Source organism: Bombyx mori, chromosome 19 (assembly GCF_030269925.1).
Source record: "Bombyx mori chromosome 19, ASM3026992v2".
In the NCBI taxonomy this organism is placed as follows: Eukaryota; Metazoa; Arthropoda; class Insecta; order Lepidoptera; family Bombycidae; genus Bombyx; species Bombyx mori.
The window spans coordinates 14,538,328-14,565,186 of record NC_085125.1 but is presented as its reverse complement, the minus strand read 5'-3'; the positions used below and the strand labels follow the sequence as shown (position 1 = coordinate 14,565,186).

The window sequence follows — 26,859 nt, the reverse complement described above, 5'->3', positions numbered from 1 at the left end:
TTATATCTGCCGTGAAGCAGTAATGCGTTTCGGTTTGAAGGGTGGGGCAGCCGTTGTAACTATACTTGAGACCTTAGAACTTGTATCTCAAGGTGGGTGGCGCATTTACGTTATGGATGTCTATGGGCTCCAGTAACCACTTAACACCAGATGGGCTGTGAGCTCGTCCACCCATCTAAGCAATAAAAAAAATATTTAGGTTGGTATTGAATAGTGTACACACACACTGCTATGGTTATAAGCATTATTTCCCCATATTAGACCCGATCAGTTTTAATTTTTTATTTTGCTTCAGTTCGTCTGCTAAATGAGCGCATAGGTTCATCCGACGCCAAAGTGGATGTTTTATCTCGTTTCTGTTTTGTAAACACGTGCAGTTCGTTAACCTGTGTTGCATTTCTATATGTACCTAGGTACGTGTGTGAGATGCATGTGTGCGAGTTTGAGCAACGGTGCGTCTATTTGGATTACTTTTGTTTCGTGACTTTATTCTCGTCAAATGTTAATATTTACTTTTCAATTATGAGGATTGTATAATTTTGTATATTTATTCTAATTCATTCCTAAAAACGATGTTATAGAGCTGGTAACAATTGACATACCAAAAAAAAATGTATAAGAAAATTACATTAAACTGTAGGCAGCGGCCTCTGGCATTGCTGATGTCCATGGGCGACGGTAACCACTCACCGCCAGGTGGGCTGTATGCTTGTACTACATGGGAAATAAAAAAAAACATTTACCGATTTTTATACGCCACCCGTAATGTAGTACATTGCGTTCAGCGCCAAGACAAACAGAAAAATAAAGAACATTACCGTCGTGATTTATAATTATTTTCATGTCAGTAATCACCAACGATGTTCGATTTTATTCTTATATATAGTTATACGTATGTACGAGTAAGCGTTCGATATAGACCGATATCCGGTATGAGACCCGGTGAGCCGCGAGATATTACGATTTTGTTTGTGATAATTACTTTTATTGCAATAAACCATGTTTCTTTTTGAATAATAAAGTTTGAGCGCGCTAACCTCAGTCATGTTTGAAATAGCTCGGATTTTAAAGAACAAGTTTTCGGGACTTTAATTTATATAAGTTTATTTTATTTTGGGATTTCAAGAAGATGTGCTTAAAAAGGTAAAAAAAATACCTACTCAATTAACACTAAAAGTGTCAATCAAGTTGACCGGTCTAATAAATTTACACATTTAAACGTTATAATACCGTTATCAAACTGTAAGACATTCTTATAATATGCATGTAATATATTCTTCACTCTTCTACAACTTTTCTCTTTTCCAAGAAAAATCATCATTATCACATTTTACAATAAAAACGATAACTTTTTTAATTGCCGGTCGATTTGATCGAGCGCGCGAGGAATGAGTATACAAGAACAGACTTAGTGTTAAATATCACTTAGAAATCTTAAGACTATTGAAACAAAAAGGCTCCAAAACCTTTTCCCATTCAATAGATTCTCCTTTTTCTTTTGACTATAAAATAAAACTTCATATAAGTGATATTTTACTGTCGTGATTCCTGGCTACTACGGTGTGATAAAAACACTATACAAGTATTTCATTAGGTCTGTAGACAGACGAGCAAGCGACACATCAATACCGCCGCCACCACCCCGCCGAGTGGTCACTGTCGTTTAAAAACGTCAGCACTGGCAGGGGTAGAGCTAAGCTCTTTTTTTTACCTATTCTAGTAACCTCGAGGGGTTATTCTAGATTTACCGAGTTAGTAGGTGCTTGAGGTATCTAAAAGCGCTGTTAGTGGATCGGGAGGATCCGTAATGACGTGCTTAGGGCGATGTCGACTGTTTACCGTTCGGTCCACAGGATCGGGTAAGAGCTAAGCTCTTGCGAATTCCCCTTTTAAAAACCAAAATCTCTTAGAACAGAACAAAAGAAAAAGGGACTTTAGTAATGGTTATAATATACGTTCCCCGTTGTTCTTCTTTGTTATGGCCACTCTAAACACAAACAAACCGTTTAAAAAATAACTTCAAGCTCAATTGCGCAGTGACTTTTCTTAATCGACATGTTCTCAGAACGTGGAGATAAATTTAATTGACACTAGTGTATTAGCCAATTATATTTGTGAAACCGTGTGTAAAAAAAGATTAAAGAAATTATATTTGTTTGATAACAATAAAGAATTGATTGGAGTTAAAATGATCTGTTTGTCTCCCTGATGCAACCTTCCACGAATGCAAGTCATTCCTAATTCTCGGATTCAGTGCGCTTATCTATACTGCCTCTCCAGACATGAGTGTTACTACACGATGCTACTCTGGAACGAACTCTTCGGTGTTTAATAGCGCTGATATAAAAGGGTTGGGGAAAAGTTTCTTCTCGTATTTTATGAAAATTCACAACATTTTTTTATTTAGTTTATGTATATTTAACTAAAGTATGTAGGTACCATTTTGTTCGATAACTTTTTGCCATCTTGTAGGTAGGGACATGATCCCATTGCTATAGAAATTTTGGGGCTTTTGATCAAAATACCGCGACTATTGGTTTTGGCAGTCCTCTCGTGATGTTAACCTGACACTGCCTAAAGAATTCTGAAGAGACCGAAACTTTTAATGATACCAAAACCAGCCAAATACAAATAGTATAACCAAACAGATTTTATTACAAGTTCATACATACTATAATGCGAAAAGACTTTTTCCCCCACTTAGGAGATTGGATAACTCTTTACCGGTAGGCTATTTCATTTCGGATCCTCCCGATCCACTAACGGTGCTTTTAGGTACCTCAAGCACCGGTCACCGTTCTCGTCGAACCCGTCGCTTGCGACGAAGGGCTCGACGAGTAAATTAACCCATAGACACGGCCCACTGAGTTTCTCGCCGGATCTTCTCAGTGGGTCGCGTTTCCGATCCGGTGGTAGATTCTGCGAAGCACGGCCCTTGCTAGGGTTCATGTTAGCAACGTCGTCAGGTTTGAGCCCCGTGAGCTCACCTACTAGTTAAGGTTCCGCTGAAATAGCATCTCAAGGCTATCAGTTTGGGTAGGAAAAAAAAAAGGTAGGCTGTCGCTTGATTGTAATGTCGAAAAGTCTAAGAGGCGGGTGAAATCCAAGAAAATAACACAACAACACGAATACCTCATTAATATTCACTTCAATTAGATACAACGCAGTTTAGTTTAGCTCAGCCTTGTAAACGGTTTGTTCGAAATGCGATTATCGACCTTTTGTGTAACCGAAATAACGTTTAATATAGCTTTTGTTTTTTTAATGTTGCCGATTCGTTTTATTGTTTCCGCGAGTTCATTAACATTGCGATCTCGTAGTGTTATACGTTTTTGGAATGTTTATTTTTTTATAATACATAGATGACTAGTTGAAAAAGCAAAAAGTGCGTGACACATTGATGTAATGCGTGCCAGTTTGACCAAGAAATTAGAGTCAGTTTTCAATATTCTATCGACAAAGCTTGCGGCTTAACGGCATTTTCAAAATATTTTAGAACCGAGGTATACCTTAAATATTTGTTGCAAAGTACGAACGTGCATGGCCTTTGTTTGTAGTTGTAGTCGTAAATACACATTATCGTTAGTGTGTGTACCCGACGGATGGATCGGTTAGTAGCTACATTAGCTACATATAGCCTACATTGATGCGTGTACAGATTTCCCCGTCGCTTACGACGAAGGGCTCGAAGAGTAAATTAATCCACAAAAAGCCCACTGAGTTTTTCGCCGGATCTTCTCAGTGGGTCGCGTTTCCGATCCGGTGGCAGATTCTGCGAAGCACTGCTCGTGCTAGGGCCAGTATTAGCAACACTTCCGGTTTGAGCCCCGTGAGCTCACCTACACGTCAAGGCAAAGCTGAAATAGCCTCTCAAGGCTATCAGTATAGGTAGAAAAAAAATACAGATTGGTCACTCATACAACTAAGGGCGGAACGCAGTCGTACTTTTACAACAACTATACTAAAAAAATGAAATAATGTTTGCTTAAAGAAGTTTTTACTGGTGGTAGGACCTCTTGTGAGTCCGCGCGGATAGGTACCACCGCCCTGCCTATTTCTGTCGTGAAGCAGTAATGCGTTTCGGTTTGAAGGTTGGGGCAGCCTTTGTAACTATACTGAGACCTTAGAACTTTTATCTCAAGGTGGGTGGCGCATTTACGTTGTAGAGGTCTATGGGCTCCAGTAACTACTTAACACCATGTGGGCTGTGAGCTCATCCACCCATTTAAGCAATAAAAAAAAATTAATGTGTACCATAAATTTATTGAAACAATTATCTTAATTCTTCAGGTCATGGTAAGACTCACAGAGACGCGGCCAGCGTCAGGGCAACACATCCGATACCCGCCGCGTGTGGGCTCTACTACTTCGAGGTTAGAATCGTATCTAAAGGACGGGACGGGTACATGGGGATCGGACTGTCCGCACATGGAGTCAACATGAACAGATTGCCCGGTGAGTAGACAACTATACTGAAGAAATATAAAAAAAAAAACTGAATAGCTTAGATAAATAATTAAAACAGATTACTTTTTTTACTGGTGGTAGGTCATCTTTGGAGTCCGCGCGGGTAGGTACCACCACCCTGCCTATTTCTGTCGTGAAGCAATAATGCGTTTCGGTTTGAAGGGTGGGGCAGCCGTCGTAACTGTAACTATACTTGAGACCTTAGAACTTATATCTCCAGGTGGGTGGCGCATTTACGTTGTAGATGTCTATGGGCTCCAGTCACCACTTAACACCAGGTGGGCTGTGAGCTCGTCCACCCGTCTAAGTAATAAAAAAAAACTTTATTAGATCTAAGCCTAGTTAATATCATCCATTATCAATATCCAAGTAAATATATAGCCGTACTCAATAAAATTAGGCTAATATATGATTAATTTGTGATAATGAGGAAACAATGAAAGGCCAATGCAGATAATCACCCAGTCCATCGAAGCTTGAAAAAAAAATATACCGAGATTACTCCACTAATGAACCCCTACTTAATTTGTTTTTGTAATTTCTAGACCTTATTGTACAATGGCTGATAGAATATACCTTTAGTCCTAATTTAATTATCATGATCTCCGGGTAAAATGTTTGTGATCCAGTTCTTTTATATTTGTTTAAAATCCCCTAAAGCCAACCTTACTGTTTCTAAAAAACGATTTTACGTTTTCGCAATCATAGCTGAAGAAGCGTCAACAATGACATTCACAAGTGACAAGGTGGATATGGATTTTGATACATTTGCGCATGTTGCGAAAATACGCCTATTTCTGCCGTGAAGCAGTATAGCGTTTCGGTTTGAAGGCTGGGGTACCCGTTGTAACTATACTGGGACCTTAGAACTTATATCTCAAAGTGGGTGGCGCATTTACGTTGTAGATGTCTATGGGCTCCAGTAACCACTTAACACCAGCTGGGCTGTGAGCTCGTCTACCCATCTAAGCAATAAAAAAATAAAAAAAACTACAAATCCTGAAACCTGGCTATCGATAACCTTCGCTACCGGTCATCGTTCTCGTCGAGCCCGTCGCTTGCGATGAAGTAAATTAACCCACAGACACAGCCCACTGAGTTTCTCGCCGGATCTTCTCAGTGGGTCGCGTTTCCGACCCGGTGGTAGATTCTGCGAAGCATGGCTTTTGCTAGGGTTCGTTCGTGTTAGCAACGTCGTCAGGTTTGAGCTCCGTGAGCTCACCTACTAGTTACGGTTACGCTGAAATAGCCTCTCAAGACTCTAAGCTAGGTAGGAATAAAAAAAATACTTCGCTAACCTAATATTAGTCATAAGCGAGATCCAATACATATCTCATTAAAGGAGTTGGCCGCTTTCCTCCAGGGTGGGACAAGCATTCCTACGGCTACCACGGAGACGACGGCCATTCGTTTTGTTCTTCCGGTACCGGGCAGCCCTACGGACCCACGTTCACGACCGGAGACGTCATCGGATGTGGAGTTAACTTGGTCGACAACACGTGCTTCTACACCAAGAATGGACATCATTTAGGAATTGCTTTCAGAGGACTACCGGTGAGTTGTGGTTTTATCATTGGCATAAAGCGACAGATGTGCTACCGGGGCTTAGGAGTTTCATCATCGACGTAACTGCCATCACCCACCTTGAGACATGTTTAAGTCTTAGTTCTATAGCACAACGCCTGCCCCATCCTTCAAACAGGAACGCGGCAGAAACAATAATTTGTTGTGAGTTTGATTCTTATTACACGACCACATTCCTTCATCGTGGAAGACATTAATATATGTCAAGTACATGTTTTATTAAAAAAAATGTCCTTATCTGCGGGATTCGAACACCGGCACAGTCGCTCGATACGAATTGATTGAGTATCTTAACCTATAGCCCTCGACAATTTTGATGATTTAAGTTTGCGGTAGAAACAGGCAAGATGTCTCTGGTTCAGAATCTTTTTTTTTTAGGCATTTTTATGACCTGGTAACTAAGACCTTTAGGCCAAGTCTTATTTAAAATGTAAAATGGTGGTCATTTACTGAGATTTTTTCAGTGGACTTTTTGGAGGATCTCGAGAAGTTACGTTCAGCGCCTTGTGTGATTTTCCCACATTTATGCACTTTCACAGATACTGAACAGTTAATAAACCACCGTTATTACACATTTAGTACTGAAGAAACACTAATTAGACAAAATAAAACAAATCACACAACTTCCCTCCTCGCGTTTCCGCCAAAATGTTCCTTGTTCAGAATCCAGCTTTCGTAATCACTACATAGTATAAAACAAAGTCGCTTTCTCTGTCCCTATGTATGCTTAAATCTTTAAAACTACGCAACGGATTTTGATGCTGTTTTTTTTAATAGATAGAGTGATTGAAGAGGATAGTTTATATGCGGGTCGCTATTGTTGCCAATAAAAAAACATTAACGAATTATTTATTATTTTCGCAGCCAAATTTATATCCGACAGTCGGCCTTCAGACGCCCGGCGAGGTGGTGGACACGAACTTCGGTCAGCAGCCGTTCGTTTTCGACATCGAGGACATGCTGAAGGAACTGCGCGCCCGGACCAGGGTCGCCATCGACGAGTTCCCGCTGCCCGACGAGCAGGGACAGTGGCAGCAGGTGTTGCACAGGTCAGGATACCATACCTCACCACCATAAGGACTGGCTCTAAGAACTGTCTATACATAAAGACAGAATATATTTGCATACTTTTCAATCGCCCCGTTCAAACTTCAAGTCATTCTCAATGATTTGAATCGTTTTTTGGACTCGGTGACCCTTCCCTAATAATTTCGACCTTGTATTTTATGATATTATTTCACAATTGTGTCAATTTAAACCAGCCTTTCCCAAAGTGGGCGATAACGTCCCCTTGTGGGCGCTGCAGGCCTAAAGGGGGGCGTTGTGTAGAGGTTTGGAAGGCGATTTGTAATTTCATCTAGGGGGACTATTAGACATCGACTGATTTTTCGCTATAGTGGTTTTTAAGTAAGTGAAAAAATAGGGGCGCTAATAAATAATTTATTCTCAAAGTGGGCAGTAGACAAAATAAGTTTGGAAACCCCTGATTTAAACTCTTCACAGAATAAGAATAGCTTGATTTTATTATCGTTGATATCTATGGATTGTCGGACATCTTGCGAGACCGGTTTGTACGCGGATTTAAAAAAATCATTCTCTGCGGAAAAATGTAATAAATCGATAAGTCATATTTTTTTATATCTGCTGTGAATGTTACTTCTGTTGTTTAATTGACTGGAACTCGGCGCTATCATTGTGGTTTGGTTCTTTACTGGGGCTGTATCTGTACTATACACAACATTAGAACGTTTCCGTGTTTTGTTAAATAATGAGATTGTTGTTTCAGGATGGTGTCGACGTACCTGGTGCACCACGGGTACTGCAGCACGGCGCAGGCCTTCTCCCGCGCCACCGGACAGCCCATAGACGAGGATATAGCGTCTATTAAAAACAGACAGAGTGAGCTTCAACATTTAGTTGTTTATTCCGGATGGATATCAACACGCAATAGCGGGCGCTTTTTTTATTGCTTAGATTGGTGGACGAGCTCACAGCTCACCTGATGTTAAGTGGTTACTGGAGCCCATAGACATCTACAACGTAAATGCGCCACCCACCTTGAGATATGAGTTCTAAAGTCTCAGTATAGTTACAACGGCTGCCCCTTCAAACCGAAACGCGTTACTGCTTCACGGCAGAAATAAGCAGGGTGGTGGTACTTACCCGTGCGGACTCTCAATAGGTCCTACCACCAGTAATTACGCAAATTATAATTTTGCGGGTTTTTTTGAGACGATGTCTTTCGTTGGGCTCATTGTTTTAATTGTATTGTACAAAAGTGATCCCCAACCTTAAACCGGAACGCATTATTGTTTTGTGGCAAAGAAGTAAGAAAGAATGGGTCTAAGTAATTATGAAAAAATTAACAAAACCAGTTTAATAGGTAGGCAGTGGCTTGGCTCTGCCCCTGGCATTGCTGAAGTTCATGGGTGACGGTAACCATTCACTATCAGGTGGGCGTAACCCTGTCTGCCTACAAGGGCAATAAAAAAAAAAAAATGATAAATTTTCGTGTTCCATCCGGGGCTTGAACTTCATGGTTCGAGAGGCCCAGCGGCTACAGCGTCAGCGCGTAACGTTGCAGGGGTGTCGAAGCTGGTGCTGGCGGGGCGCGTGGGCGAGGCCGTGGAGACCACGCGGCGCCTGTGGCCCGGCCTGCTGGAGCGCGACCCCGATCTGCTGTTCCTGCTCAAGTGCAGGCAGTTCGTAGAGATGGTCAACGGCACCGACTGCGAGGTGCGCACACCACACAACACTCACCCTGATCTCGATACCGCTGCAGCGTCCTCCCACGGGGGGTGAAATCGACGGGGAACTTCTGGAAAGCTAACACTCATGCGTTGCTGCTTACTTGCGAGGGGCCCTATACAAAGCCTTCAGGCTCGAAAGAATCACGACTAGTCTTATCAGGTCAAGGCTGAACCGGGAGGGTATTTATGGATTTAGAACAGCCCCATCAACCCCAACTGCTTCCCTGTATTGAAACGCACTTCTCACACAATATTCACCCTAGCGGAACTGTCCCTTGAACTAACGTGTGCGTGTTGCCAGGCGAGCGAGGACGGCGCCAACGGAGTGGCCACCTCCGTCATCTCGCACACCGGCCGCCCGCACAAGCGCAGCAATGGTATGTGCCGACCCCACCGGTTTTTTTGTTTTTTTAAGAGATTTTATGACCTGGTGACTAAGACCTTTAGGTTATGCCTTACTTTAATATTTTATATTCTTAATTTTATGAGATATGATAATATGGAGTGAAATGAAATGAGATGAGATGACGGGATGAAATATAATCTCAGTAAAATGTTGGTCATTTACTGAGATTTTTTCAGTGAACTTTTTGGAAGAACCCGAGAAGTTAGGTCCAGCGGGTTTTCTTTCATTTTCCCACATTTGTGAACTTCCACAGATATTAAACAGATAATAGACTAAAAAACCCTTATTAGACATTTAAACTTGAAGAAACACGAAATAGACAGAATAAAACAAATCACACCTCTACCTCTTGGGAGTCCGCACGGGTAGGTACCACCACCCCGCCTATTTCCGCCGTGAAGCAGTAATGCGTTTCGGTTCGAAGGGTGGGGTAGCCGTTGTAACTATACTGAGATCTTAGAACTTATATCTCGAGGTGAGTGGCGCATTTACGTTGTAGATGTCTATGGGCTCCAGCAACCACTTAACACCAGGTGGGCTGTGAGCTCGTCCATCCATCTAAGCAATAAAAAAAAAAAAAAAAAAAAAAAACACAACTTCAATCCTCGCGTTCCCGCCAAAAAGTCCCCCCGCCGGTCCCCTGCGGCCCCCATCGGCCCCCCACCGGCCCCCCGCATGTCCCCCTACAGCACAGAGTAATGTACGGTTCCCCTCTGCAGGCGTGGCGGCGGACGCGGCGGAGGAGGGCGGCGGGCGCGACGTGGACATGGCGCCCGCCGCCAACGGAGACCACGAAGGTGACCACTGCGCTCTACACCCCACACCACGTTACACGATATATCTTGAAGTTATTTGATAAAACAACAAACTAGATTTTTTATTTTGCAATATCGTCGCACAAGGTGTCCGGGGGCACTGTGTGCCTACCAACGATTAGAATTGCGAGAGAGCACAATTTATATGCCTAATTCATGGCTTTTCCTCAATGACAAAGGTTAAAAAAAAACTATATTTGAATGTTATCAAATTATTTCAAATGTGGGCGTGTGTGCAAGAAGGATCCGACTTGTTAACCAAAAGTATGGTGGTAACTATAGACGATGGCTGTCTCACTGGTGGTGAAGCGCTTGGTGAGCCCATACGGGATGGTACCATCATACAGCCTATTTGTGCCGCATCACTGTTACCCCCTGTTTGTCTCGCGAAGTTATGTACCCAAAATAGCCATTTTACCATACAATGGAGACTTTGACCTCATGTATCAAGGCTTTATTCTAGTGGTGATGTCAACGGGCTCCCTTGACCACTTAGTTACTGGATGGAGCGCATGAGACCGTTACTGCCGCTCTGTGTGGGATCTGTTAAGTTGACAATTAGCTGGTTCCTTCTTGCACCGCCGGGTCTTCGGCTGCGACGCCGCGTACTGATAGAAATTGAACTTCAAACTATATATGGCGGGGTGAAAGAGTATTTGGTTTAAGCGAAATTTTTGCAACTCTACAGAAGAGCCATTTAAAGTATAAATTTTGGAAAAATATCATAATAAAAAAACTTCTTAAGCAATTTGAATGGAATAAACTTAATTGAAGTTCAATTAAAAAACATCGGACTGTTGATGGTACTACCAAATAAAACACATTTTTAATTAAAAAGATAAATGTCACGTAAAGTGAAATGGCGCTTAAACCAAATATAAATATACATATACACATATATAATTCGTATAAATTATAATATTATTGACACGTAGTATATGAATGATACAACAACAACGACTAATATAAGTATTTTTAAAGTACAAACAATATAGTAAATCTATGTATATTATAATTTAATTTATGATTAATATAATTTGCACCCCTCTCATCCGATCCATCCGCGCTCGAGGGCAACACCTCCCGGGCCCTCCCGTGTAAAGCGAATACCGGGCCTTGTATTATGTGGGGGATGTGCGGTGGGGAGCGAGGGGAGGGGGAGTGAGGGGGTGAACGTGCCCAGACACAAGGGCGTCTCCCTCATTAGTGCACGAACGTCGCGACCACACATCCTAGTTTCATCATCACCCAGTAGTGCATGCTTTAAGCTTTTGTAATGTGCCGTGTTCGATCATTTGCCTGAGAGTAGTTACGGTAGAAGGAACAGACCAAATGTTGAAATGGTAATTTTTATTGTGTAAATCAGGGTATTTGACTGTGATGCGGTTCGTTTGAAGTAACCTTTAAAAATTATGTCGAGAAAAGCCTTTCCTCACATGTCATTGAGAGACATGTATTTGGTAATTGTTTTATATATGAGAGGAATATGTTTTAGATTTTCATCTCGACAAGATTAAGACGTGACCCCCCCCCCCTGTTTTTCCCCCCTCCCCCAACACCCCCCACTGGTCCTGTCCTCAGTTCTTCCCCCTCCCTGGAACCAAAATGGCGATTAACTGCTATCTTATTACTATACTATCCTGGAAGTGTCTCGTGATCGCTACAAGGTCCGCCCTCGTCCTCTGAAATATGCAACGCACGAATCAAATTGATCATGTTCTACATAAATGTTAATTTAATGAGTTGTAGATCAGTCAAGTACCCTATTTACTGTGGCCACCATTGTAATTGTCTTGGTGATAATAAAAACGCTTTTATTACGCATTATTCTATTTGGGTCGTTAGATTGTAATGGCTAGATGGATTGTTTAATAATAGTTTATTGTCAAACATTCGGCCGTATCGAGTCCGAGTGAGCGGTAGTCATCGCATCCACTGAGCAACGCATCTCAGATGCAACACAAGGCAGATAAATAATAGCATGTTTATCTAATGATTTTGCTTGTTTTTGTCATTTCCGATCCTATGGACCGAATGGTAAACAGTCGACGTCTCCCTAAACACGTCATTTCGGGTCCTCTCGATCTACTAACGATGCTTTTAGGTACCTCAAGCACCGGTCATCGTTTTTACAGTAAATTAACCCACAGACACAGCCCACTGAGTTTCTCTCCGAATCTTTTATTTTTTATTTTTTTTTATTGCCCTTGTAGGCAGATGAGCATACGGCCCACCTGATGGTGAGTAGTTACCGTCGCCCATGGACTTCGGCAATGCCAGGGGCAGAGCCAAGCCGCTGCCTACCGATCTTCTCAGTGGGTCGCGTTTCCGATCCGGCGATAGATTCTGCGAAGCACGGCTCATGCTAGGATCAGTGTTAGCAACGTCGTCAGGTTGGAGTCCCGTGAGCTCACCTACTACCTAATTAAGGTTACGCTGAAATAGTCTCTCAAGGCTATCAGCATAAGTAGGAAAGAAAAATTGTTTTATTATCGACACGTGTCACGTAATGAAGGCGCGGGGGCACGCCCGCCGGGTTGGGAGGGGGTTATCACGACCACGACAGTGCAACTGTAAAATGTCTATTATTCTAAATTAATTGACAGGTAGATGAGCTTACGACCCCCTGATGTTAAAATATTTACCAGAGCCCGTAGAAATTAACAACATAAGTGCCGCCAGCTTGAGATATGAGTTCTAAGTCTCAGTTTTTACAGTATAGTGGCTGCCCCACCCTTCATACCGAATCACGTGATTGCTTCACGGCAGAGATAGGCAGGGTGGTGGTACCTACCCGTGCGGACTCACAAAACGCCCCACCACCAATAGGACTGTCTTCCCGTGCGGGCTCTCGATATATAACAACGAAAACATATGGACGTTGTTAATGCCGCTATCAACTATGATCATCTACCGTTAAATACGAGAGCTTGCAGTCGTCATGGCATGCTTCTAAACGAAAACTAACTAACTAACTGCCATTACTCGACGTAGTTGTTCGCCTGACAATCCAAATTCGACCCTAATCATTGATAACTCAAAATGTATATTCACTTTATATAATATTTTCTCTTCTGTTTCGTTATTTATATTTTGAAAATTTCCGTTTAATGAATTCTATCCTTAAAGTTCGTCAAAGCTAAAATCGGTAAGAAAACAGAAGTGAAAATTTAATATTAATTGTTTCGCATATCCGCTATATAGGTGGCACTTTATAGATATTATTCATGGTGGATTTTACAGATTGAGTATACAACGTGTTACAAAATTACCCCGTAAAAAGATAGTTAATTATCAAAGCCAAAAATTTTGTTAACCCTAGTAAGCTGTCATGTCAGGGAACAAGATTATTTAACAGAAAAGCTTACGTACCTATTTTACTTACGAATTGTCTACTTTAATAGTTTTTCTATTTTTTATTCATAAATGTTTGTTAACTCAATACAAGGACGTCATTAAACTCAAGTATTGGTTTCGAAACATGTCAAGTTGGAAAAAAAATGTATGTTGTCAATTTCAAATCTTCTAATCGATATCCTAAAACTGTTTCGAGTTTATTTTTCAAATGTAGGTACATTCTGTGTAGTTTACTCTTTAATTTTACTGAAATAGGGTTTGCACATCAGTGAAAATAATAATTTCATTTTTATTTTTTTGGGATATGTTATACAGCGTTACTACGGTTTTTAAATATTGTGAATGGACTCGTTATAAGGCCTCATTTAACCTCCTTTCGGCTTTACGGGTAGTTTTGTAACACCCTGTATTTTGAGAACATGATATACGCTGTACCTGGGTCTCATGGCGGAATGGCGGAAATTTTTTAATTGATATTTCGTAATTAGGTTAGGTCAAACTAAACAGAATCTTTCGTTAATACGAACGTTGCCGAATGTTGTTATGAAACTAGAAAAATAACCTTCAAATGCAAAAATAGAATTTGAATACTATTCATCGATGTTGGTTGCATTTCATTTGGGAATTAAGTTAGCAGTTCATATTTGAAATAGGATAGAGGAAAAAAAAATGAAAAATAGAGGTGGAAGTTAACCTATTGTTTCATTGGAATGTACATCCCTTTGTCGCATAATAATGTTTGTCCTGAGATGAAATGTACGCCGGGATAACTATGACAATTGCAGCTAAACGTTGATCGTTCTAGAACAAATGCATAATTCAATTGAAAACAATTGAATTTTAAAACGCTAGTAAAGTGTCTCACCTAAGAAAGGTATCGGCAGTCGGTACAAAAGGAAAATAAATGTATGTTTTGCTGACGGTACGACATTCGACAACGTGCTTGTGTGACCGCACACACACGCGCACACGCGGTGCGAGGGAGCCTCGAGCGGGGTGTAGGCGTGTACCCTGTCTCTCCCACGTCCGCGTGCTTGCGTAGGTGCGAGGGAAAGAGAGAGAGAGAGAGAGAGAGAGTGGGCTGGTTGTAGATGAGGCGCTGCCGCTCGTGAAGGGGATGCCGGGGGTGACGGCCAGCGTTGCCGCCCTGCTGCCGGACCGGTTCGGTTCGTACGACAAACGTCCGTCTCTACCCTCACACTGATCTTACTCTTAGCTCAATTCATCACATCTAAATTATTTAACCACGTATAGGCTGTTTGACTGTCTTACGGGAACCAGAGGTAGGCAGCGGCTCGGCTCTGCCCCTGGCGTTGCTTACGTCCATGAGCGACGGTAACCACTTACCATGAGGTGGGCAGTATGCTCGTGCATAAAAAACAAACCATTACTAATCGTTAAAGATTCGGAATATTGTCTTATCAGAACGACCGCGAACCAGAAAGAACCAACAGTCAAATATCCTATTGATGTCAATTATTAAAGTTGATTGACTCGAATCAAGACTCGACATGCTTTTTAATTGATTGATTCGAATCACAATTAGCGTCAGATCAGTATAAACAAAGCTGTTGTCCGCGCTCCCTCTGTACCTGTCCCGACCGGTTCCTCTTCTATCCAAGCATCACTCGCGCTTGTACGAAAAAAAAAAAAATTGCCTTTGATACATTCCGTGCTCCACGCGACCTTAAAACGTATATTGATTGAAAAACCCTGTGATATTTATAAACTTAAGACTTGTTAGTTTAGAGCAGGGGTCGGCAACCTGTTTGTCCTTAAGGGTGCAATACTAAATTTGAAAATCACCGAGGGCGCATATTTTACAGATAATCAACAGGTATAAATAGGCATTAAAAAAACAAATTTTTTATAACTTTATTTTGTTGGTGTCATAAATATAATTCAGTGTGAAACTTGGGTGTCCATATTTTCAGCTAATTTCTTATAATTGGGGATATATTTAGAGTTGCCAGTCCTTAAACAATTATCTAAATGTGAGTCATTAAGCTGTGTTCGGTATTGAAAGAAAAAAAAATAATTTCGGATTACTTGGTAGTTTTAAATGCATGGTCTACGCGTGGTCTATTCCAAATACGATCACACTCTAACAAAAATTACGTGCGTGTTATACGCACGCAGATACGCTCAAGGTTAGCAAACTGCTAATCTATGCACAATCCTAAACTCAACTGACTATTTGCTGTATATCGCCGTTTGACAAGAGTAAGTAAATCGCTCTGGCAATCATACATTTACATTAGTCCAGCGAGGGCGCATTAAAAATCGATCGGGGGTGCCATGGCGCTCGCGGGCGCCGCGTTGCCTACCCCTGGTTTAGAGATATGTATGAAGAGAATAATCTTCATTAATAAAACAAATATAGTATCTTCTTTTCGGTATTAGCGAGTCGTAGACATAATTAAAAGTAATTTACATTATATTGGTTTCAAAGATTCGAATAGTTTACAGTTTTCATGGTCACAGACGACTAAGGTTGTTTGTTACTTGTCGACACATTGAGAAGTAATGACAGTGAGTCTAGTGATACAGGTAGACACAGAACTTCGACGCGAACACTGAAATTACTGATCATTCTCGACTAGTAAATTAACCCATAGACACAGCCAACTGAGTTTCTCCCCAGATCTTAATGGGTCGCGTTTCCGATCCGGTGGTAGATTCTGCGAAGCACGGCTCTTGCTAGGGTTCGTGTTAGCAACGTCGTCAGGTTTGAGTCCCGTGAGCTCACCTACATGTCAAGGCGAAGCTGAATTAGCCTCTCAAGGCTATCAACATAGGGAGAAAAAAGAAAATTCATATTTGTTAAAAATTACAGTATTAGTCTCCGATTCGCGTATACTGATATAAGAAGAAGGGTTCAATTATTGGCGCAGGTTTTTCAATCGGAATGTTTACATCCTCGCTGTTCTCCACATCCACCTTCCTTCCTACCTTCCTACCTTCAACCTTCGATTGTCAACTTAAATGAAATCATCCCTTTATCTTGATACCATCCGAATGTTACAATAATTATTCGCTTCAAAAGAAAGGTATGTACGGCTTTGTACCATACAGCTTTTTATTTTATTTTATTTTAGTGTAGTGTTTTATTTTATTTCATAACGTGTTGGTGTTTTGGAACGTTTTTCAGAAATTCTAAAATATATTTCCTTACGTGTTTGTTGTTGTCGGGACGTGAATGAATTAAACTTAAAGAACACTTATTTGATCTTAATTCTTTTAACGATTTGCACTAATTGTAAAGTCAATATTTCCTACCTCTATTGTTATACTTAATAAACAATTGTAAACTATTCAAAGCGAGAGGTAAAAAGGTTTAAAAAAAACCGTTCTATTTAAAAATTATTTCTTGAGAAACGTTAATGTTTTTAACCAGACACTGCATGAGTATATATTTCTTAAGGAATGTATAAAGGTAATGGTGTTTTTTTGTATTGTAGTGTGCATAGCATGCTGTGCTTCTTATTATGGTCTCCCACGTGGTGGATTCATTATATTATGATCTATATATTTATGACACCCCATACAACCACACGACGACTCGAACCCGCGTCGTCAGCTGACACTAATTGTTTGTTTTTGTATATTTTTTTTCTTTACTCCTAATCAAAATGTTTTGTACTAATGTGTGTAAGAGCAATTATTTTAAGTGTATGTCGAAAGTGCTTGAAGATTATGGAATTATTATGGATGATTTTTCAATTGGCGTTGTGACGTCATATATGTTACTATTTTTCTCGTCTCAGACAGTCGCCTGTGCGAATTGTCCCATTAACTGGTGGTAGCACCTCTTGTGAGGCCGCACGGGTAGGTACCGCCACTCGGCCTATTTCTGCCGCGAAGCAGTAATGCGTTTCGGTTTGAAGGGTGGGGCAGTCGTTGTAACCTTAGAACCTATGTCTCAAGGTGGGTGGAGGCATTTACGTTGTAGATGTATATGGACTCCGGTAACCATTTAACATTAGGTGGGCTGTGAGCTCGTCCACCAATCTAAGCAATAAAAAAAAACAATATATTTTAATAAAGTCTGATTTGTAAGAAATCATATTTCTACAGTATTCGTATCTTGTCTTAATGTGTGAAAAGTGTTGTATCTGAACAATGAACCGTCATGTCGTCTTTTCGCATTAAAAGTGTACAATTTCCAAAACTATTCGAAATTGAGTTAATATGCGGAATCATTTGGTATCACCAGTATTTTTCTTATAAATATACTGTCAAAAGAGCGTAGTTAAGTTTTAGTTTTTTTTATTTACCTATGTTTTGACTACTATTAACAAAATTAATACATAATTTTATCTTACTTTAAAAGACAGATAATGTAACTGGCAAAAAATAAATGTTGCAAAGATGATTAATATTAAAAATACTCACATGTTAATAAACCTTTAAAACGCTCTCCCGTAAAATTAGTAAGTTTTGAGATTATATAGTTTTAATGTGAGAAGACTATGTGTGTGGGTTGCATTGTGGGCCTGACGTGTGAACTGCGGCGTGGCGTGTTGTGTGCAGAGGCGGACGCGAGCAGCCAGCGCGCCTCCGTGGAGAGGATGCTGGCCTTCGGGCGCGAGCTGTACGCCATGAGCCAGAAGCTGAGCCAGGACCTGTACCACAAGTCCATGCTGGAGGTGACGTATGGCGGCGGCCGGTTGTGTACTGTCGGTCTGCTAGTTGAGGGTCGCGTTGAGTGACGTGCGTGTGTGTCGCAGGACGCCTTCAGCCTGCTGGCCTACAGCAACCCGTGGGACAGTCCCGTGGGCTGGCAGCTGGAGCCGGTGCGCCGGGAGGCTGTCTGCGACGCGCTCAACTCCGCCATACTCGGTGAGTTCTACATCTTAACCAATCATCTTATTAGAAACTAGCGGCCCGCCCCGGCTCCGCTCGGGTCTTTAACAAAAATTTCAACGATATTTGATGTTTTTTTTTTTTTTTTAAAGACCCTTTATTGTGGCATAACTATAATAATTAGACATATGTTGTATCAATAGTTTTCGCAGGGCACGCGATGTAAAGAATAGTTTGGGTAATTTTTTTACACCTTGGGTTACATTATTTGAGTTTTAGTAAGGATCCCTAATTTTTTTCAAAAAAGATTATAGCCTATGTCACTCGGGAATAGTGTAGCTTCCAAACAGTAAAAGAATTTTTCATATCGGTTCAGTACTTTCAGAGCCTATTCAATACAAACAAACAAACAAACAAATATTCCCTCTTTATAATATTAGTATAGATAATGAGAATTGAAGTGGCACACGTATTAATTTAATTGATCAGAAACAAACACGTAACATAAAAATCTGTATTTTTGAAGAAAAATGATTATTTAGTGGGATGACCCTCGGCCACTGTAGCCGCCTGCGCCGCGCCGATCCTGTGTCGACTGTGTTTACTGATGGTATGACCTGTGAATCCGCGCGGGTGGGTACCATCACCCTGCCTATTTCTGCCCTGAAGCAGTAATGCGTTTCGGTTTGAAGGATGGGCCAGCCGTTGTAACTATACTGAGATCTTAGAACTTATATCTCAAGGTGGGTGGCGCATTTACGTTGTAGATGTCTATTGGCTCCAGTAACCACTTAACATTAGGTGGGCTCTGAGCTCGTCCATCCATCTAAGCAACAAACAAACAAAAAACTATATGTTATGTTCGGACATGAGCCGGTCAGAGGGCCCGCGAGTGTTGGCTCTACTTAACTTGAAAAGTTGACTTTTAATATTTTACCCATGTGTGTAGCTTAAATCAAGTATTATAGCTTGACAAAGACACGGTTCTATAGTATATAGACAAGGGTGAAGCTTTCGGTATATATTCGTTGCAGAGTCCCAGGGCATGCAGTGGTCGTCCCCCGTGGAGGCCTGCGTGTCGCACGCGCGCTCCCTGCTGCGCCGCATGTCGCGCGCCTCCCTCGGGGCCTGCGCCTTCGCCGACCTGTCCGCCCTGCTCGCGCGCTGAGCCCCCGCCGAGCCCCCCGCCGAGCTCCCCATCGAGCCCCCCACCGAGCCCCCACTGAGCCCCCACTGAGCCCCCACCCGACTCACTGACAATAACCTTAATAAACAAGTGTTTAACCTCAACCTGACAAAACCAACGATTAATTAAGTTGGTCATGCAATACTGATTAAATACATAACCGTTATGTATATGAGAATAGACGTTCTAATAAGTGTTAAGCTATTCGTGAACATCGTTAGGGGGGACATCCGGGGGGCGGCCGGGGGACGGCAGGGGGACAGCCCGGGGACGGGTGGGGACGGGCGCGTCTTCCTTGTCTGACCATTTAATATTAACAAAGCGTTTTGTACAGCCATGAGGATTTAAGTACGTGACACATGTCATTTTGAAAACTACAAAGTTATAGACGAATTCAAACGAACATAACTCGTATTGTACATACAAATAAAGATAAGATTGCCGTGTACGCGACCCGCTTGAACGCACACGCAGGCCTGCAGCACTGTATCGTTGGAGCCGTGCGTGTCGTGGCTCTCCTATTGCGATGGGAGTTAGTGTCATTATCGCGTGGCACCGACAAGTCGACTGAGAAACGTCTCGAGCGCCAGTTTATACAAATAAATATATTATGTGTGTTCATGTATTTTTAATTATCGTATTTTACACGTCTCTCGATGCGGTATGATAATGTATCGATAATCTCACGGTCGAATTAATCTGGCGTTTGAGATATATAATTAAAAAAAAAAAGTGATAAAAATGTGTTGTAAAAAGTGCTTCTGAGTAAACGATAAGGACGTTTGATATTGTTTAGTAACGGTGGCGAGGGGGCCGCGGGGACTCGGGCCTGCCGTCGCCCGTGGACATCGGCAGAGATGCAAACTAAACATTTGTAGCGAATGTCGTTTTAACACCTCGCGCATCATAGAGTGCACGTTGTGTTTAAGACGACGGTGTAGGTTCAGTAAGGAGCTCCCGCTGCCCGGTGGCGCAGGCCCCGCGGTCAGTGGAGCCCCGGGCGCCCCCTCACTAATAGTGTTAACAGTCTCGTAGTATAATAATGCTAAGAATCATGAATTAATAATTAAAAAAAAATCGTCGCTGCTTTTTACGCTCGTAAGTTTTTTAAATGTTATTTTTGTTCCAAATGTAAATTTGAAGTCATTTTAATTTGAACTTTGCTAACTCACCTCACGACAGTGCGAGACTCGGCTGAAGCTGGCAACACAGTGACGCTCGGTGCGGTCCGCTCGAGGCTGGCAACCCTGGCCGCGTCTATTACGCACTCGGCTAACTCCGTTCGTTAATTTTCGTGTCGTGCGAATGTTAATCGCAATAATTGCCTTTTTTAAATAATATTTTTGTACATATTTAGCGATAAAAGCAGTATTAGATGAATTTTTGGTGGATTAGGCGTTTCACTACAATGTACAGACACTGTAGGACGCCGCTGGACTGTCATTCGTTTTAAAATCAATTAAAAATGTGTTTGCCCTCATTTTCATCCCGCTCGACTGTATCTGAACGCAAGAGGTAGCTCTGTAATGAGTAATTACTAATTAATCCTTACGGTATAATATATGATACTGTGTTGTGTGCGTACACACGTGGTCACACGCCCATAAGTTTTGTGCCTTACAGTTTCTGCGACCTCTATCGACAGTTTCAATTGACAAGTTCAGAATATTGTGGTTGGGTTGTTTTCAAAACTTTTCTTCTAGCTTTATATTCTACTATCTAGTGCAGTGTTTCCCAACCTTTTTTGTGCCATGCCCCACTGTAACATTTCAAAAATTTTTATGCCCCCATACATAATTTTTAACATGAAAAATTTGATTTGTTCACATAAAACAACATTAACGATAGGTTTTAGGAAGAAATCACTATGAAAATGTTATCAAAACACACACTAAGTAATACTTCAAAACTAATAATAAAAAACTGAAATTCAAGATCAAAATAATTTTAATACAGATTTTTTTATATTAATTTAGTGCGATTGCCCCCCTTAACTATCAAATCGCCCCCTAGTGGGGCGTGCGCTCCACGTTGGGCAACACCGATCTAGTGTATCCATGTAATTATATGTATTAAACTATTAAAGCGATATATTATAAATTGCGATTCCGTGGGTATGGGACGCGGCCTGTGAGCTGCTGCAAGAGTGGCCTCCTTCAGCTCGTCTGTGCATTGTGAGAACATATTGAACCAATGAGTACGAAGTAAAAAGTTCTTTTGATCGCCGTCGACCCGTGTGTACTGTGTAAAGATGAGTCTACAATATTCTTCGTATTGTATTGTTTTCTTTTTTTTAAATAATATATTGTGTTTAAACGGTTGTCGCAGTTTTATTTTCATTCCTCAACTTCGCGGTCCGGTAGTGGCTAAAAGCTAGAGACACTAGCGCTTTCGTAGTGCGCTGTAAGATGGCCGCATGTGTATGCATGTGGTGGTAGGACCTCTTGTGAGTCCGCGTGGGTAGGTACCATCACCCGGCCTATTTCTGCCGTGAAGCAGTAATGCGTTTCGGTCTGAAGGGTGGGGCAACCGTTGTAACTATACTGAGATCTTTAGAACTTATATCTCAAGGTGGGTGGGTCAACACCAGGTGAGCTGTGAGCTCGTCCATCCGTTTAAGCAATAAAAAAAATGTGTGTGCACGTGTGCCAGGTACAATTTTATTAAATACGGACGGGCCTGACACGTGCTCGCGAACCCGTTATTGTGATGTTATATGGTTACCAAAAATAAATGCTGCCATTGTTGAGATATGAGCTTTAAATCTCAGTTCGCAAAACCGGAACGCATTACTGCTTCACGGCAGAAATAGGGTGGTTGTATCTACCCGTGCGGACTTACAAGAGGTCCTACCAACAAAAATGTACTTCACGTGCATCGTGTCATAAAAATCAAAACTGTAACTTTTATGAATTTGTTCGTTTATTAATAGTGCCGTGTGTTGTGTCGCACGTATGAGTTCCATCAGACGCTGTACGGCAGCTGTTAAAATCGATGCTTCTATGTGGCTGGCAATATTTACAGACTGGGTGCTTATAGTACTGTAAATATGGATGCTGACGAAATGCTTACTAAGATTCACTAGCTCTATTTATTATTAGCGATATAATTTGCATACGCACAGTGATCAGTGTGCTTAGTGCAAGTTTTCTGACGTTTTTGATAGCGTAAAAGTTAACCTAATTGTAAACAGTTAACGATTGTATGCAGTTAGAACAGTGCCCCTAGCGGCCAACGTAGGCAAACGATCCCACTTCATACAAAATTGAGCTAACTTTTACGTTATCGAGAACGTTAAAAAACTCGCACTGAGCACACAGAAGACACGTAGTTTTTTTTCCTCTACCTATTCGTTGGTAGTCTAAGAAGCTATACCACCTACGCCCGGATGGGTAGGTGAGCTCACGGCCTCAACCTGAGAGAATTTGCTAACACTAGCCCTTTCAAGACGTGCTTCGCGGAATCTACCACCGGATTGGAAACGCGACCCACTGAGAAAGTCCGGCGAGTAACTCGGTGGGCTGTGTCTGTGGGTTAGTTCGCTCGTCGCTCTCTTCGTCGTAATCGATGAGTTTGACGCAGACGGTGACCGGTGTTTGAGAGACCTAAAGTGAATCCAGGGGATCTGATAAGACGTGTTTCGGTTGACGGCGGCTTGGCGTTGTGCCGTTGTGGTCGGATAAGAGACATGTACCACCTGTCTGCGGCTTCTCGAGTTCATGAAGTATCATGCCATCCGTTTTGCAATATTTTCAATTACGCTGCTGTACCCTTGTAGGCTGTGCTGAGCCTAGTGGTTACCGTCGCCCACGGACTTCAGCAATGCCAGGGGCTGAGCCAAGCCGCTGCCTACCGTTAAGTACTCTCCACAATCCTCGTTTGAAGAAGGACATATCATAGCGCTCGGGAAACACCGTGGAGGGGAGCTCATCAGGTGGGCCGTATGCTCGTCTGCCTACAAGGGTATTAAAAAAAAGAAAAAGAAAGAAAAGTCTTCACGAGTGGGTACCAATCTTCTACCTAATTTTGTCACGAATCAATCGTAGGTTCTGGTTCGCATGGCTGAATAGTCGATGTATGTAATGCCATTATGACTTAATCTACCGATAGACACCAGTCTATCAATGAATTGAGTGTTGATCTGGGATCACCAGAGCTCATGGCCGACAATAACAACTTAATATCAGATGAGCCATTTCATTATCCTCGTAGTATAATAAAAATACGTTTGCGTCGTCTGCGGACGCCCGACAGAAGTGATAACTTAAACTAATCTAAGTTGATATTGAAATTGTGTAACTTGAGAAAAGCTTAGTTTATTACTTGAATTTTATGTATATTATCAAGATAGTGTAAGTAAAGGTTAAATCTTTTATTGATTATAAAATATATTTTAGTAACAATTCTTGATTAAGTACATTAGAATTTTGTGTAAGTATATAAATTATTAGTATCTAGATTTAAATAATTGACCGTAGGTCTGTGCCGTAAGTTTAAAGTCGCTCAGCGTGCTATGGAAAGGTGTATGTTCGGAGTTTCTTTGATTGATCGAGTCAGAAATGAGGAAATCCGTCAAACAACCAAAGTAACCGACATAGCCCTAAAGATTAGCAAGCTGAAGTGGCAATGGGCCGGACATACGTGTCGCAGAACCGATGGCCGATGGAGCAGACGTGTTCAAGACTGGAGACCACGTACCGATTAGCGCAACGTTGGGCGTCCTCCTGCCCGGTGGACCGATGTCTTGCGGCGATAAGATTAGATGCGGAGGCGGAGGATCGTTAATTGTGGCGGACTATGGGAGAGACCTACAACCAGCAGTGGAGAGATACAGGCTGATGATGATGATGATGATGAGATTTAAATAAATATATATAAATAGTTAGGAGTTACATATGTTCTCAGCCGCTGCCGTATGTGTGAGAGAAAGGGAAGCCAGATAGACTGGCGCCGTAACGCGTTATGTAACGAAGTGGCTTCCCATCCCATAAGAAGTTATCACTTCAAAAAATTGAAATGCATCTATTAATTATCAGTCTATTAAATTATCCATAACCTAAAAATTTACAGATTAATTAAAAACCATACCAGTTTCACTAATTGACTCACAGCTTTGTGTTCACCTTGGCAGTTAAAATTCCAGTTTCCGGATAACTGACCAATCGGGTCGGTTTTAGGTCATTATTCCTACGTTATCAGTGTTCCAACAGAGACAAGGGGGCAGCGAGGACGAGAAATTGAATGAAAACATTGAATATTTATTCTGAGAAGACGCCAGTGCACGGTTTAGGGTTTTCGTTCAAAGAATAAAATTATACCTAGATTGGTCTGATTGTATTCAGACTAGCGACCCGCCCTCGCTTCGCTTCGGTAACATTAAATTTTATTATTGATAGTTGAGTCCCGCGATGTTACCCGCGGTTATTTTCGTACCGCGGGTGACGACGCGGGGCGAAGCTACTCTAAAAAAGTAACCTAAGTTGCTCCTTATATCATCAGTTACTTATCAGTGAAAGTCCCGTCAAAATCGGTCCAGCCGTTCCAGAGATTAGCCAGAACAAACAGGCAGACAGACAAAAATTGTAAAAAATGTCATTTTGGTGTATGTAACGTATATATTATATTCATATGCATGTGGTAAAAAGCGGTTATTTCAATATTACAAACAGACACTCCAATTTTATTTATATGTATAGATAACGAAAACTGAATCGTGTTCATGAAAGCCAGGCATATGTTCAAAACTGAATTCTAATAATGAAATTTTCAATATCTTTATACTACTTTGTTTTATAAAAATATTGAAAATGTTACCTTATCTATAATAAGAGAACGACCTAGGAATCTCCCGGTGAGCGAATGTTCGGAACTTGGATATAATACGAAATTTTGCTAAGGCGGTTCAGGAGTTCATAGGATTTTGACTCTGATATGATCACAGTTGTTTAAAATATCAGGTGATTAAAATCGTGTGTAAAAACGTCACCAGTAGTTTTTGTGTAGATATCAAGTGGCTCGGCCGTTATTCTACCGTTTGACGGTATATTTTACAATAGGGCTACTACAACTTAGCCACATAATAAATGCTTACTTGGTATTGATATTTTTTAGAACATTTTGATTACAGATTTCAATGTAAAGAATAAGTGTTTAAAAAAGAGGACTGATTGATAAATTTAATTTAGTTGTTGATTTTCTTCCTATTGTAGGATTTTTTTATACTCAACACTAACATTTTATACAATTTGACATCAGGAATGTATCACAGAACCTGTCTACGTATAAAAGTTATTCTGTGACCTCCACCGGATCATCTTGTGGCTCTTCTTTTAATATTTGATCTGCATATTTATAAATCCAAGAGAGAGAATGTTCACAGCATCCCCGGCTGTGTTGATTTATAGTTTATTTCATTTCCTATGAACGCGTCATCTCGACATTGCAGAACGGCGTTGAATATACTGTAAATGTGCTGAGAAATACACATTTATTCGTACCTATTTCGACCTTCCAATTGTTTCAGGTCTTTTTACTATTTATCTTGAGCTCATTAATTTTATATATAAAGAAAGGTAAATAAATAGAAAGGGGGTAAGTAAAGAAATGTAATCAAACAGAAACCAGGGATTTTTAGAATATTGTTTTGTCCGTCTGCTTTTCGTGCACGATTTTGGAACTACTGAACTCATGTAAGTAATATTCACCGGTAGACAGATTAAGTTGGAACAGAATATAAGCTTTGTTTCATTGAAATTGGAAGTTGCAAAAAGTTATCTAATGTGCATTATAGTTATTGTTACATTTTGTAAATTCGGTTGAAATTTTAATACTGGGAAGTGCAAGTTACAACCGTCCACTGCTGAGCAGGTGTCTCCGACCAAGTGATTTATAGTGTGGTCCATGCTGGCCATATTTCGGGCGGACAGCTACATAGTTGTTTAATATTTTTAAATAATTTCGTTTTTTTGTTGGTGCAAGCGTTTATGATTCACATCCCGCCGCAATCAGTGGAGATGACAAAGTTAATGTCAGCTCGACAGGCAAAATTATTAATTACATTGGGAGAAGGACTAGGGCGGCAGAAATAGACAAGGGATTTCAGGTACTGAATACATCTCAACACAACATCAAAAACATTCAACATCTTATCGTATTGGAAATCTCAATGAGAATCGTGTGAATCGTTCAAAAACTATGAATGTTTAGATTTACATTTTCCATTCTCTTTTGTAGGAAGATTTTCTTGCAATATTGTGAGCAAGCAGCTGATGTATTTTGTTTTGTTGAATGTATTGATAGCGTTTCCGCACTCGACACCAGAACCAATTGTGTTTGTGTTGTAACTATTTTTATGAAATAGCCCGTGGAATAGTTTTGCAAGTTTTCTGTTTCTGAGGTAGACGACCGATTGTATACACTTAATAAGCTTCTTCCAATCTCTTCATTCTATTACATTATTCGTGAAATTCAAACCATGGCCTAATCGCA

General features: G+C 41.1%; 1 protein-coding gene across 8 annotated transcripts in view; it reads left to right on the top strand.

The window, feature by feature from the left end:
• LOC101735366 (ran-binding protein 10) overlaps window positions 1–21,691 on the top strand; it is a 49,593-nt gene extending 27,902 nt beyond the window's left edge. For 2 of the 8 annotated variants that reach the window (XM_012688734.4, XM_038017832.2), the window contains 11 exons: window positions 4,291–4,455; window positions 5,810–6,021; window positions 6,916–7,100; window positions 7,838–7,950; window positions 8,636–8,787; window positions 9,103–9,178; window positions 9,927–10,004; window positions 14,471–14,545; window positions 17,913–18,028; window positions 18,110–18,221; window positions 19,220–21,691. In XM_012688734.4, coding sequence (XP_012544188.2) covers window positions 4,291–4,455; window positions 5,810–6,021; window positions 6,916–7,100; window positions 7,838–7,950; window positions 8,636–8,787; window positions 9,103–9,178; window positions 9,927–10,004; window positions 14,471–14,545; window positions 17,913–18,028; window positions 18,110–18,221; window positions 19,220–19,353 — 1,418 coding nt within the window. In that variant the 3' untranslated portion in view covers window positions 19,354–21,691. The remainder of the gene's footprint in view (window positions 1–4,290; window positions 4,456–5,809; window positions 6,022–6,915; window positions 7,101–7,837; window positions 7,951–8,635; window positions 8,788–9,102; window positions 9,179–9,926; window positions 10,005–14,470; window positions 14,546–17,912; window positions 18,029–18,109; window positions 18,222–19,219) is intronic. The other 6 variants (XM_038017833.2, XM_012688735.3, XM_062674126.1 and 3 more) reach the window with 3 other exon arrangements.
• Window positions 21,692–26,859: the final 5,168 nt, after the last annotated feature.